This window comes from Littorina saxatilis, linkage group LG10, assembly GCF_037325665.1.
Source record: "Littorina saxatilis isolate snail1 linkage group LG10, US_GU_Lsax_2.0, whole genome shotgun sequence".
Lineage (NCBI taxonomy): Eukaryota > Metazoa > Mollusca > Gastropoda > Littorinimorpha > Littorinidae > Littorina > Littorina saxatilis.
In genome coordinates this window covers 46,341,113-46,355,924 of record NC_090254.1, presented here as the reverse complement: position 1 = coordinate 46,355,924, position 14,812 = coordinate 46,341,113, and the positions used below count along the sequence as shown (strand labels likewise).

General features: G+C 41.7%; 1 protein-coding gene across 1 annotated transcript in view; it reads left to right on the top strand.

The window, feature by feature from the left end:
• Positions 1-13,935: 13,935 nt before the first annotated feature.
• LOC138978953 (5-hydroxytryptamine receptor 2B-like) overlaps positions 13,936-14,812 on the top strand; it is a 10,373-nt gene continuing 9,496 nt past the window's right edge. The window contains exons 1-2 of the mRNA XM_070351765.1: positions 13,936-14,174; positions 14,502-14,674. Coding sequence (XP_070207866.1) covers positions 13,936-14,174; positions 14,502-14,674 — 412 coding nt within the window. The remainder of the gene's footprint in view (positions 14,175-14,501; positions 14,675-14,812) is intronic.

The window sequence follows — 14,812 nt, the reverse complement described above, 5'->3', positions numbered from 1 at the left end:
CAAGCGATTGGCTCAGTACTTGAACTCCAAAAGGAACTGGTAAATTAAAAAGTATAACCAGAAAACTGTTTGTTTTTTTTACTGAATCGTGGCGGACTGTGTTGTGCGATAAATGACTGAGAGACTGAAGTGTATTGTTATAGAATAAATTATGTTTGAGTTTTCGTTGCTGGTAAGTTAAAAAGTTAAACAAAAAAACATGAATACAAACAAACACAGTTCAAGTTATGTTGTGGATGTGTTTTATGCGCCTGACAAATGTCCCATAGATCTGGCGATTAGATCTACTAAGTCTTGATGCGAGATCACCCCCCCCAAAAAAAATCTAATTTAGACTAAAAGTACTTTAGACTGATTTCGTACAAGTGAAATGACGCTGTGTTTTCCTTTGAATGACTTTGTATGAGAGTGCATTCGAATCAGTTATTAACCAAAGACACAGATACTTTTAACTGATCGATAGCGGCACGTTCGGCCGGGATGGCAGCGAAGCCTCAGTGATTTTTCGATCCTCCAGTTTAAAAAACCCAAACAATTACAGTTTTTGTCTTGCAGAGTGTGAAACTGTTGATTATTTGTGTAAACATCGGTCTATTTGCTGCATTTGCATTATCATTTATGCAAAATCTATACCATTTTCGGATTTAGTCCCTGTGACAAAGGCTATACATACAGAAGTAATTGTGTATATATTGTTTTCAGCAAGGCTAAGCTATTTACACAAGGAGGGAGAGTGGCTTTCTTTGTCCTCAAGCATAAATTAATGTGGGTATATACATTATCCAGCCTATAAACACAAGTGGGGAGAGGTTTTTGAATTTGTGCAGTCTGTTTGCAAATTTAGCCTGGAAAGTAAACAACACTATAAAATGAACAAAAAACCTACAAGTTTCACAGTGCACGCACACACACTCTGGCTCCCTCTCCCTACAAAAATGCTGACACTTGCGGCCAAGTGACGTAACACGTACTCTCCGTTTTCGAATGCATACTGATGAATTGTGGGATAACATCAGTGTCAGTCAGCACAAATCTGCTTAAATATATTATGAAAATCAGTCTTAACATGCCGCGTTTCTTTGTCTCTCTAGATGATTGTACCGTCTCTTTAACTTGGCGGGAAAGCATTCCGTCTGGACAGTTTATTTTAGCAGAAGCCTGGCTGACGTCCCGGCAATAGTGACATGTAACACACACACACACACACACACACACACACTGACACTGACACACACGGCCCGGCACACTGGCACACTGGCACACACACACACACACACACACACACACACACACACACACACACACACGGCACTTTTTATTCAGCTTCAAGTTGAACAACACAAATAATTAAGAAAATGACGCCATGAAATCACGAATATCGGCTGAGCTCGAACGCTGATTGCTCACTTGTGTAGATAGCCTGGCTTCGACGAACACGGTCTATGTTGCACAACTGCTTGGGTAAATAGCCAGTCCAACGACGTGAGTGACTTCCCTTTGGTACGCTCATTATTTTGTGAAAGTAAACGTGCGACATCGATGACATATATTAATTTCTCGACTGAAACTGAGGAGCTGAAGTCATTGCTGGCAGTTGAAAGCCCACTGTTTGTTTTTGACGGCCATGCTGTGAATGTATAGTGCGTTGAAATGAGCAAGTTCTTCGTGTTCACCTCCGACGAAAAGCCAACCCGGCAAAGTACTGGCTGAACTGTTGTCTTTGGAGGACGCCAGCTAGATCTACATGCAAACTGCGGATGTTCGCAAATGACGACCAGTATCACCATGGGAACATTTTGCTTGGAATTGTCAGTGACCAGAATGGTAAGTATTCATCATATTTCACAACGTAAGTATGCATAGCTTCTAAAGGCAACTGAATACGGTGTGCTGTTGGCAGTGGCCCTTGCCGATGGTGTCAGTGTCACAAGGCATGTACAACTAGTAAAGTTCCACACACTTGTCACTTTATGCGTGTGAATGTGAATTAATTGTGATGTATGTGTTGCACTCTGTACAAGTATGTGTGTGTGTGACTGACTCATAATTCACAGGATCATTATAATCGAGGAAATAAAGTTTGATTATCTGTGTGAGTTTTTTATGTTTTCCTGCTAATTTGACTCAGTTGTTTTAAAGATATAGTGTCCGCGCTGCCATTTTGGAGAGTTTTTTGTCGAATTTGGCCGATTTGAAGATTTTGGGGAATCTAGTGTACCTTAATTAAGACGCACCTGGCCCGGTTTGCTCAATAAAGCACCACAAGTATGCTAAATAATTAAATCAAAATGAGTTTTTTGACGTCTGCTCTCCACCATTTGAAGATTAAAATTGGCCGTCATAGACTGGTTTTCGTCGCGAGCGCGTGCCGTTAGCATGACGACTCAAAACAATGGCGGATGGGATAGCCGCTCAGTGGGACAAGCCCGCAAGTTTCGGTAAGAAATCGACTCCATGTGGTTCAGAAAGCAGCCGACTGACTCCGAACGACACAGAATCACGAGAAAGACACGCTCGGCGAACGAAATGCAAAGTATTCATCAGCAAGCAGACGGAAAGCTGGATTCAACTGAGTGTTTTACCGTTCTGTGTGTGCCGCGATGTAGCTCTATCCTGCTACTGGAGTTGTAAGTATTAAATAAAGCGAGTGTTGTCGTGTATACTTTGGAAAGACCTGGACACATTTTGCTGCCGTGTTGTATGTGTGTCTGCTGGTGTCACGCAGAAATAGCCCAATAAACTAACTATTTTGAAATAACAGTGACTTGGTCGTTGTGAGCCTGAATGCGAGTGTGAGTTAGTGTCTTTCAGCCACAGACAGGGAGCATTACACGCCACCCCTGAGTGGGGATTGCTGGTTGGTCAAGACAGATCACGTGGGGTGAGCCTCGCGTGGGTAGTTGTTGGCTACTGTGCACTTGACAGCCGTACACTGACGAGGAAGGAGGTTCTGTTGTAGGCACCCTTTGAGCATGAGTGATCGGCGATCGAAAAGAAGAAGAAGAAGAAGTGCAGTGCAAGTGGAGGGATTTTATTGTGTAATTGATACAGTAGCTGGAAGCAGTGTCCATTTATAGTTGACCTGCTAGGCTGTGTTGGTGGTCAGCTTGTGCCCCTTCATATTATCCCTGCTGCGTTTGGTGTTGGACAGACTGTTAGTGTCTCACAGGTCACTGGTGAGTAGGCTGGTCATGGGTTGAGTTATGCATGTGTGCTGACCCAGCAACTACTGTGTGAATGAGGTATGGGTGCGAGTAATTTTCAGTTTTCGTTTGCTTTTATGTTTCATTTTGTGAGGCTTTCTTTTGGGATGGGAAGGTGGTAACGTTTTCATGTCCTAACCTTTGAAGAGACTGATAGATTGGATGGTGAGTGAATGTCTGACCATGCGCTGATTTTATGAGTGGTTAAACATGAAATGATAGCCTGACCTTGTGCATTCAAAATGGCCGATTTTGTGAAGAGGTAAAATTGAAATAATGGCCTAGATTGAAAGAGACCACAAATCAAAAGTCTATTCATGTGTTTATTGTAAAATTGGCTTTGAAATGTGTTGGATGAAGATGGATTTTATTTATCTGTTATAATTTCCAGAGAGGTGGTCAGGGCATTGGTCAGCTTGTATCATAATGATTTGTGTGTGTTCAAAGATATTTTATGGGTGATGTGGCCCAAGTTGTGTGGAACATGATATGTGTGTGTAAAATCACTGGGGTTGAGATTTGTACAATGTGATTTTTTTTTTATGAAATAATTGATGAAATGATATTTTGTTGAGGAAACAAAATGGCGGCATAGGGGAAGTGTATGTGGTTATTGCCCCTGTTCCAAAATGGCCGCCTCATGTTATGAAAACATTGATATGGTTTTTAAATTGTGTGACTTCTTTTGCACATTGCTTTCTCTAAGTGATTTGTGTTTGGTAAATTCATATGAATTGAACCTTAGGGAAGAATTCCCGTGTTTTCATCCCTTCCTGGACTTTGATAATTTTTGTGGAAAATTTAATTGGTAATTATAGAGAGTTTGAACTTTGAAAATTTTTGAATAAAATTTTCCCAACTTTTTACACATGACAAGAGGGAATGAGAACTTAGTTTTTTTTTGAGAAAGCATTGTGTAATGAGGGTTTAATTTGGTATTAGTAATTAGACTATAGGCTGCCTCATTTATATGGTGCAGGACCTATCCACATACCTACTGGACCTATCCACATACCAGGGTGGGTACAGCCGGACGTTTTGGCTTCAGGCTGGGGCTGTTGGGTGACCGCTTACTTACCATCTCCACCTGTTGGTTCTGGACCTTGGAGTGGTCAGAGAGGAGATGGCCGTTGCCCTTCTTCTTGGGGTGATGAGTGGATGACATCCCTGATCTTCCTATCAGGTTGATTTTGTTCGCCTTGAGGGAAGTAAGCCAGTAACAGTTGGGTTGTGGGACTTTGCCAATATTTTGTGTGTGCCTAAGAGAACATTGGGAAAGAAACATACGTTGGTTTTCAATAACCAAGACTCAGTAGTTCAGAGACCGTGTGGGGATTATACGAAGAGATCACAGTATTCAACCATGGTATGGATTTGAGTCGAAAACCAAGTGACAATGAACTGAAACCCAGGGCTGAGTGCTTGTGATTGGCATGTCATTCTCAAATACACAGAAGAAACTGAGGGATAAACCTGAGCAGATTTTGTGAATATTTTCTGGTGGTTAATTGATTACAAGAGTGATCGTGTTGAACATCCTCGAGTATTTATCGCTTAATGTTTGCACATTGATGGAGGTTCAGTTGTTACCCCATTGATTGACAAGTATTTTTGAGAGTGCACTCCGGCTTTAATAGGGTGTGGTACATGCAAATGTGTTAAGGGCTACATTTTTTCTTCAAGTTAGTTAGTTGTTTTATTTGATAGTGTTTTATTTTTAGTGTTATTGTATTTTATTAAGTTGTTCATTCATTACTTTAATATTTGGTTTGAGTGGAAGTGTATGGTTGCAGTTGTCTTGTCTTGTGTTAAATAATAAACTTATTTCCTTTTACAGTTGAATTAAATTGGTTGGGGTTCTTTTATTTTATGTCATTCTTTTTCTTTTTCTTTCTCCTCTATCCTTTGCTCTCGCGATTAGCGCGTGACAGCTGGTGTGTAGTGCGAATGAAGGATCAATCAAGCGGCCGAATGTGTCCCGCAGTTTTCCTGTTTTTGTTTGAACACGGACAGTGTCAGTGTGTGTGTTTGCAACTACGGTGCGTGTGTGTATGTGCACTGCACAGGAGCTTGTATCAAAACGCCGGTCGATCATCGTAGCAAAGTTATCATCGTAGTAATAGTCACCTGGCTGGCTATAGTGGAAAGGTTACTTTTGGTGGTCACATTAGATATTATGTTTTTTGGAAAGTTCGTTTTATTTGCAGCCACAGTTCGGTAAACGACAAATGGCTAAACCCAACCACCTAAGAATGAGAAGCGTTTTTGTAACATGACTCATATTCTGCAAAAATGCAGCCATGACGCAGGGGGTAGGTTACAAAAAACCATCATGTACCGCTTGACTGCATACGGATATAAGCAAATTATACCTTAAACGAAAGCTAAAGATTTTTGCCATCAGACAGCAAGTAAAATGCCTAATTCGTATACACAGTTTTATTTTTAACAACATCTGTATAACATGCGGACGACAAAACAGGAAATGCCATTTTCTCAATCGATATGTATAGCTAACTGAACGCCTGGTTGAAACCGCAATCAAAAACATCTTGAAAATTGTTTATTCTCACAGCTAGAATTATTTTACATCAACAATTGTTAATTTACCGAGGAAAACAACAGTCACAAAAGATACATAATGGATGATTTTGAATCAACTCCGAAAACCGAACCGGGTCGAAGCAAAAAAGAGTTTACACATACACAGGCTTGAAAAAGGATAATTTGGTTCAATCTGTTAGATTTTTACCCATAACGTTAAAGATCAGCTTAATATAAAAGGAAAGTGATCATTGTAAAAGGATTTTGCTATCGCAAAATAATTCAACTTCCGGTTTTACCACATGGCGTCCATAATATTATCAATTTATTACAAAGCGTGCATTTGTCAGAAATTATACTAAATGTTAGAAGCGATCTTAAAGTGAAAGTAACGTTTAATAAAAGTATGCGCATTTATTTATTGATTGATATATGACTAAAATAATGGACATGTAATTTAAACGTACAAAACGACGTTTTGTACACTACCTCTCTAAAAAAAACGCGACTATGACCGACCGATATGTATGTGTAAATTAGGTCATTGTTAGTGATGAAAACGGGTTTTCTTTAAAAGATAACACGCAAACTGTGAAGTTCAAGCCCATAAATGATTTTAGTACGACTTCTTCAAAACAGGTCTGTTTTTCACTCCACCAGTTTCAGTTTTAATAAAATATATGTATAGCTCTCATTTTCAAAAAAAACTTATCTGCAATTCACTTAACCAAATACACAATGAACCCAGAAGGTATTAGAGTGAGACACTTTACAGTGAAATATGTTATGATTCCCCTTATTTCAAAATATATGCATTTTAATTGGCAGACACGATTCACGTCGTTGGTACGTGTCCTCTGGTGAGGCAACCGTTAGCATTTTTTGTCGTAAAAATTGACATTTTTAAACATAAATCATGGACAAAAAACTAATTCTACAAAAAGTGCAGGTTTTCTTGGTATAGTCAGTTAAAGCATCTTAAAATTCACGAAATTGTGCAATTACGTGTATGTATTTGAAATGGCAGAAAATATTGAATGAAAGTGATTTTTGACTGATTGAAACCCTACCCCCACTAACAAAATGTGCCCTGAGATTAGGGGTGTTAGTTGAAGATGAATGAATAATGGCTATGGTTTCCCCCTAAAATATTCAAAACCTAAACATATACATAGGCAAGATGTTCTACATTAACACAATTAACTTTTTAAACATATACATATGCTTAGTACACGATACTTCCGGTTTTTCTACCGGATGACTTATACATTTAGGGGGTAAACACCTTATCGTAGAAAAAGCTTTATTTTCAAAAAGTGCAAGTAATTATTAAAAATCATACATAATATTTATATATTGGAGTTAATTTTACTTCGAAAGTCATTTGTTTCAAGTGGCAGACAATGTCAGTTGGAGAGTTACATGTACGTAAAGTGTATAACTGTTGTCTGTGATTAGTGCATTGTGTACACATTGGCACCATTTGATCCTAAATGCTAAACGATGTCGTGATCATACCACAGTTTTAGGATAATTTACATCGCATCGATTACTAAATTGATGGTAGAATTTCACTGATAAATTCTATTTCCGGTAGCGTCAGTGCCGTTATCTGAGATAGTAACGTTTTACATGGTTTCACGTTCAGTGGTGAACGTAACGTGTGGTTTAACAAAATTACTTGCACATACAATAGTGAAGTCTGTCTTTGTGTGTGTGTTTGTTTATGTCTGTCTGTGTGTTCGTCTGTTTGTCTCTCCCTCTGTCTGTCTGTCTGTGTGTGTGTCTCTCTCTCTCTCTCTCTCTCTCTCTCTCTCTCTCTCTCTCTCTCTCTCTCTCTCTCTCTCTCTCTCTCTCTCTCTCTCTCTGCGAGGTAGGTGCACTTAAAGAGAAAGCAATACAGAAAGAAATGCATATCTCTACCAAGAATGAAATTTGTCTGTCTGTGTGTTTGTGTGCGTGTTTTTTTGGTTGCGTAAGTGTTTCTCTATAAGCATCTCTACGTCTTTGTTTGCGTACATATAAGTGCGTGCGTGCATGTGTGGGGGTTTCTGTGTCGGTTTATCTCACTGTGTGTATGTCTGTCATTTTGTCGGTATGTGTGTGTATGTCTTTGTGTGTGTGTGTGTGTGTGTGTGTGTGTGTGTGTGTGTGTGTGTGCGTGCGTGCGTGCGCGCGCGCGCGTGTGTGTGTGTGTGTATGAGTGCGTGTGTGTGTGTGTGCGTGTGTGTGTGTGTGTGTGTGTGTGTGTGTGTGATTGCAATTATTCCTCCTTTTTACATTTAGTCAAGTTTTGACTAAATGTTTTAACGTAGAGCGGGGAATCGATACGAGGGTCGTGGTGTATGTGCGTGTGTGTGTGTGTGTGTGTGTGTGTGTGCGTGTGTGTGTCTGTGTGTGTGTGTAGAGCGATTTAGACTAAACTACTGGACCGATCTTTATGAAATTTGACATGAGAGTTCCTGGGTATGATATCCCCAGACGTTTTTTTCAGTTTTTTGATAAATGTATTTGATGACGTCATATCCGGCTTTTCGTGAAAGTTGAGGCGGCACTGTCACGCTCTCATTTTTCAACCAAATTGGTTGAAATTTTGGTCAAGTAAATTTTTGACAAAGCCCAGACTTCGGTATTGCATTTAAGTTTGGTGGCTTAAAAAATTAATTGATGACTTTGGTCATTAAAAATCTGAAAATTGTAAAAAAAAAACCCCAATTTTATAAAACGGTCCAAGTTTACGTTCATCGTATTGTCCATCCTTTTCTGATTCCAAAAACATATAAATATGTTATATTTGGATTAAAAACAAGCTCTAAAAATTAAAAATTTAAAAATTATTATCAAAATTAAATTTTCGAAATCAATTCAAAAACACTTTCATCTTATTCCTTGTCGGTTCCTGATTCCAAAAACATATAGATATGATATGTTTCATTAAAAACACGCTCAGAAAGTTAAAACGAAGAGAGGTACAGAAAAGCGTGCTATCCTTCTCAGCGCAACTACTACCCCGCTCTTCTTGTCAATTTCACAAAAACAAACAGATAATGACGTCATTTTAAGTGGCACAAACGTGTACATGAATGCCTTCCCTTTCGAATGATTTACAGTTATAGAATTTCTGTCAAGCGGTTTAAGTTTTATGTCCGTTTTATGAACCCAACCCTCAAAACAAGAATAGTAACGCCAAAGAAGGAAAACATACACACAAACCAACGTTTTTCTCACCGGTGGTTTGGAATATTGCCCCAAAACTTTAGATTTAGTGTTGTGGTGTTAAAATCTATCAGAAAAATGTGTTTGCTAACGTGACGCCAAAAAGTAACCAAAACGGTCCTTAGCCGACTGACTATAAGGGTAAGCATGCAGAAGTAAATAATGATCGACCGGCGGTTGAATACAAGCTCCTGTGATGCACATTTGCAAACATACACACACGCACACGCACACGCAGTGGTCTTGGCAAAATCCCATTTCGCTGGTGACTGGTTATAAGAACAGTGGTCAGTGACAGTGTAGACTTGGTGGCAGCATGACGCAATGTATATTTTCTTCCTTATAATGACGTCATCATTGATAGGAAGAGTTTTCCAGATGGCTGCTTTTGAAGTTCCCCTTGCAGTTCAAGTAAGAATGTGTGCGGTCTGGAAGACAAGGTAAGGCTGTGTGCGGTGTGAAAGACAAGGTAAGGCTGTGTGCGGTGTGAAAGACAAGGTAAGGCTGTGTGCGGTGTGAAAGACAAGGTAAGGCTGTGTGCGGTGTGAAAGACAAGGTAAGGCTGTGTGCGGTCTGGAAGACAAGGTAAGGCTGTGTGTGCACTGACGAGCAATTTTACAATGGATGCTTACTATTTTAAAAAAAGTGTTCAATTCTTGTTGTTGCGGTGTGTGTGTGTGTGTGTGTGTGTGTGTGTGTGTGTGTGTGTGTGTGTGTACCCCCGTTTCCACAGGTTTGGTTGCCTAAATCACCATAAGGCAACCATCCACACGTGGATGGCAACCTAAACTCTGGATGACAACCTAATTGTGTGGATGGTCGCTTCATTCAACACCGTTAAATTGACTTTTTTGACGGAAAGAATGTCATAACAATGTTCAAAATGACATTCTTTCCGTCCTCTATAGGCGACGAAATAGGTCAAATTTTGTGCATTTTTTAGTGCAAAATTCTTCGATGCCGGAGCGAGTACTGCACCCAGTGCTGTTGTAGTGCAAGTACACTAGAAAGGCACTACACCCAGTGCCGCCTCTTAGGTAACCATCCACACTTTAGGTATGTGTGTGTGCATTTGTGTGAATGTGAGTGAGTGTGTGTGTGTGTGTGTGTGTGTATGAGCCAATGTGTGTGTGTGTGTGTGTGTAAGTGTGTGTGTGTGTGAGTGTGAGCCAATGTATGTGTGCGTGTGTGTGTGTGTGTGTGTGTGTGTTTGCATTTGTGTGAATGTGAGTGAGTGTGTGTGTGTGTGTGTGTGTGTGTGTGTGTGTGTGTGTGTGTATGAGCCAATGTGTGTGTGGCTGTGTGTACATGTGCATGTGCATGTGGGCATGTTGGAAGTGAATGAGTTGCCGTGACATGAGTTGCCGTGACCAGAGTTGCCGTGACCAAGTTGCCGTGACCAGAGTTGCCGTGACATGAGTACGGGATATAGCAAGTCCATTAGTATTTGTTATTCTGTCAACTGGCGATCAGGGTTTGCAAGACCCGAGGTGATACACTGTACCCTCAATGCACTTTATTCCGGACTAAAGTCTTTGATATGTGTGTGTATGTGTGTGTGTGTGTGTGTGTGTGTGTGTGTGTGTGTGAGGGAGGATTACGAGAGACAGACAGCCAAACAGAGAACACCAAAACAAGAAAGAAAGAACGCGTGAGAAATAATATGACGTCATAACTCATCATGACAATTCATTATCATTCTAGTGCCCTTTATGGCTATGTGACCAAGCAGGACTGATTCTAGGTGACCTGTTAAATGTTATAACGGTCAAGGCGGGACCCTTTTTGTTTATCGCATTAAAAATCACCACGACAAAATAAAAATTAATATAAAAAACATCAGGGTGAATTGTTCTACTGAATGTCACTTTTTCACATTTTTCCCATGCAATTTACTGTGTAAAATGTGCTAAAAAGCAAATTCTGTCGGTGGGAGGGAAATAGAATGGCAAGTAAGTTTAATACTGAGTAAAGGGAAGCAACTCTTTTTGATGCTGTCAGTAGCAGACTACACCTATGTGCTTTTGGCAACATGGCAAACAAACGACATGTACCTGCCATCAATCAAGAAGATCTAAAAACCCTATACGCATCAAAATTCATGTCTCCCAACACCCCCACTGGCCTTTTGAACAAGGTTCAGTTTGATGTCCGGTTTTATTTTTTTAGACGGGGCCTGGAAAACTTTGAAAAAATGACGAAAGACACCTTCGGCTTCGAAGTGAAGATGGATCAAACAACAGGGAAACAATACGTAATCAAACGGTTTGATGAACTTACCAAGAATCACAGAGCTGGAGACGAAGAACTTGTGACTGGAGTCATGCCAGAGACTGGGGACAGCAGCTGTCCAGTGTACAGCTACAACAAGTACCTGTCTCTGCTAAATCCAAAGTGTGAGCGTCTTTGGCAATTCCCTGTCAATACGTTCCATGGAGATGACGAAACATGGTATGAAAACAGACCCATGGGCGTCCATACTGTGAAGAAGTTCATGGCAAAGCTGAGTGAGCTGTGTCCATTGTCGCAGATATACACAAACCACAGCGTGCGAGCGACGGGTGCAACACTACTCGCAGACAAGAACTTCAGTCCAATTGACATTATCAGTGTCACCGGTCACAAAACTGTTAACTCCCTCCAACCGTACCAAAAAACATCCACCGCCAAAAAACTAGAGATGGCAGCTGCCATGTCGTCCCAGCTCACAAGGAATATGCAGTTGGCACTGCTCCCAAGTCATACTTCGCGGGGAGAACCAGCCGGAACTTCGACGGGAAGCAGAATCGAACGCGGTCGTCTCGTTGCACCGGCGACTGTCACAAGCCAGCAGACGATCCGACAGGACGTGGAACTCAGCAACGACGAGGTAGCAGCTCTTTTCGACCCGGAATACGAACCTGCCATGCCTCCAACGAGACCAAATCCGCCAATGTTCCATCACTGTGACCTCTCGCATGCAACGATCAACATTCAATTCCACTGACATTTAACCGCATTCAACTGCGCATGCGCAACACAAATGTGCAACATTTGAGATGGCTCTTCCGAGAACTGTACGTTCCAATTTCGGACTTTCGGTTTGTTAGCATTTTCGAGTCTGTTTTTTTGTTGTTGTTGAGTGTTTTTATGATACTATGCACAGAAAAGAAGGGACACGTAACTTTTTGGGAAAGATTACTTGTTGAAAGCTGAAAGTGTGCTGGATGTTTGTTTTGTTTGCTCTGTTTACCTTGTAACCAACCAAGCCAAAATGGCGACACTTTACTTGCAGGGTCGCTTCGGGTATTATGTTTGTTACCACGCACGGATAATAAAACCGTTATTTCTAATATGCTGACTGTTAGCAAATGATAACAAGACATGTCTCGAAAACTCTATCAAAATTCGCCTAAAGGCTCATTTTGATATCTTTTTTCTCGACATGTCTTGTTATCATTTGCTAACAGTAAGCATTTTAGAAATAACTCATAGTAACACATTGTGGAGCACGTCCCGTCATAAATCATCATGACAATGTAACACATTGTGGAGCACGTCCCGTCATAACTCATCATGACAATGTAACACATTGTGGAGCACGTCCCGTCATAACTCATCATGACAATGTAACACATTGTGGAGCACGTCCCGTTATAACTCATGACAATGTAACACATTGTGGAGCACGTCCCGTCATAAATCATCATGACAATGTAACACATTGTGGAGCACGTCCCGTCATAACTCATCATGACAATGTAACACATTGTGGAGCACGTCCCGTCATAACTCATGACAATGTAACACATTGTGGAGCACGTCCCGTCATAAATCATCATGACAATGTAACACATTGTGGAGCACGTCCCGTCATAACTCATCATGACAATGTAACACATTGTGGAGCACGTCCCGTCATAACTCATCATGACAATGTAACACATTGTGGAGCACGTCCCGTCATAACTCATCATGACAATGTAACACATTGTGGAGCACGTCCCGTCATAACTCATCATGACAATGTAACACATTGTAGAGCACGTTCCGTCATAACTCATCATGACAATGTAACACATTGTGGAGCACGTTCCGTCATAACTCATCATGACAATGTAACACATTGTGGAGCACGTCCCGTCATAACTCATCATGACAATGTAACACATTGTGGAGCACGTCCCGTCATAACTCATCATGACAATGTAACACATTGTGGAGCACGTCCCGTCATAAATCATCATGACAATGTAACACATTGTGGAGCACGTCCCGTCATAACTCATCATGACAATGTAACACATTGTGAAGCACGTCCCGTCATGCCGCACTTTCTTTCCATCCTGAGGAAGGCAGTTTGTCGATCGCTGCCGAAATATTGATAAATACAAGCACCTTATCTGGTTACTGGCGTGTCCTCTCTTTATTCCAGTCTTTGAAGTATACTCTTACATACCGGCCGGGGACATCTTTGAGGATCATGTAGCAGTTTTGTGGGTGGCAGTTATGTGTGTGCGGGTGTGTGTGTGTGTGTGGGGGGGGGGGGGGGTAGGGGGAGGAGGTAACTCCAACCTATACACACAATCTTACCTCAGTCAAACAACTTGATAAGTATAGTTCCCGTCCCTATAACTTGTTTTCATTAGTGTTGACAGCCATGCAGTGTCCCTCTTCTATACAAGCCATGCAGTGTCCCTCTTCTTCACACCACTTCAAGCTAGCCGGCTACACGGTTGTTATTTTTGTCTTTTTATTTGCATCCAGAAGTCACTTCACACAGCATAACTGTCTGTATTATCTCCCAGAGTTGTATTCTTCTTGAAAAAACAATTGTTTATTGTGCGACACAAAGACAACTTTGATCAAACCGAGCTGGTTTCCATCTGACCACGCTCCGGCACAGAATCATATCTCAGAAGAAAATGACAAACTCCTGGCATCGAACCTTTCAGCACGTCAGCATGAACACGACCCACAGCGCCCCCTCAGCATGAACACGACCCACAGCGCCCCCTCAGCGTGGTGGCTGGAGCGGTGGATAGAGGGCGGGGTCTTGACGCTGATTGGCTCGCTCAGCCTGGTCAGCAACCTGGGTCTCTTCCTCATCCTGCTGACCAGTCCTCAGCTCGTCAGTTTCCTGAATGACCTGACCCTGGCCTTGACCTTCTCTGACCTTCTCATCACCTCGGTCACCATGACCTTTACAGCGTACAACATGTTTGTTGGAAGGTAACGTTCTCTCTGTGTCTTTCTCTGTCTGTCTGTCTGTCTGTCTGTCTGTCTGTCTGTCTCTGTCTCTCTCTGTCTCTGTCTCTGTCTCTCTATGTCTCTCTCTGTCTCTCTTTGTCTCTCTCTCTCTCTCTCTCTCTCTCTCTCTCTCTCTCTCTCTCTCTCTCACACTCTCTATTTCTGTGTGTGTGTGTGTTCGTTCGTGCGTATGTGTATGTGTGCGTATGTGTGTGTGTGTGTATGTGTGTGTGTGTGTGTGTGTATGTGTGTGTGTGTGTGTGTGTGTGTGTGTGTGTGTGTGTGTGTAAACGAGTGTGTGCCATACAGATGGGAGGTGCCAGATGATGTGTGTAGCGCAGTGGGCGTGGCGACGTGTCTGCTGGTGTCTGCCGACGTCTTCACGCTCTGGGTGATCAGCTACATGCGCTACCTGCGTGTCTGCCAAATCGAAATCTACGTCAGCAGACTCTACCGCCTCATCATGCTGCTCCACGTCATAGGTACGTCATCTCACTGTCTCTTTGCTGCGTCACTTGTTCTGACGTTATGTGCTATGAGTGCCATCGAGTGTCAGCGTACTAGCTAGTGCTACAGTATGTGTGTCACGGTGTGTTAATTTCGATGCGTCGTAGTGTGCT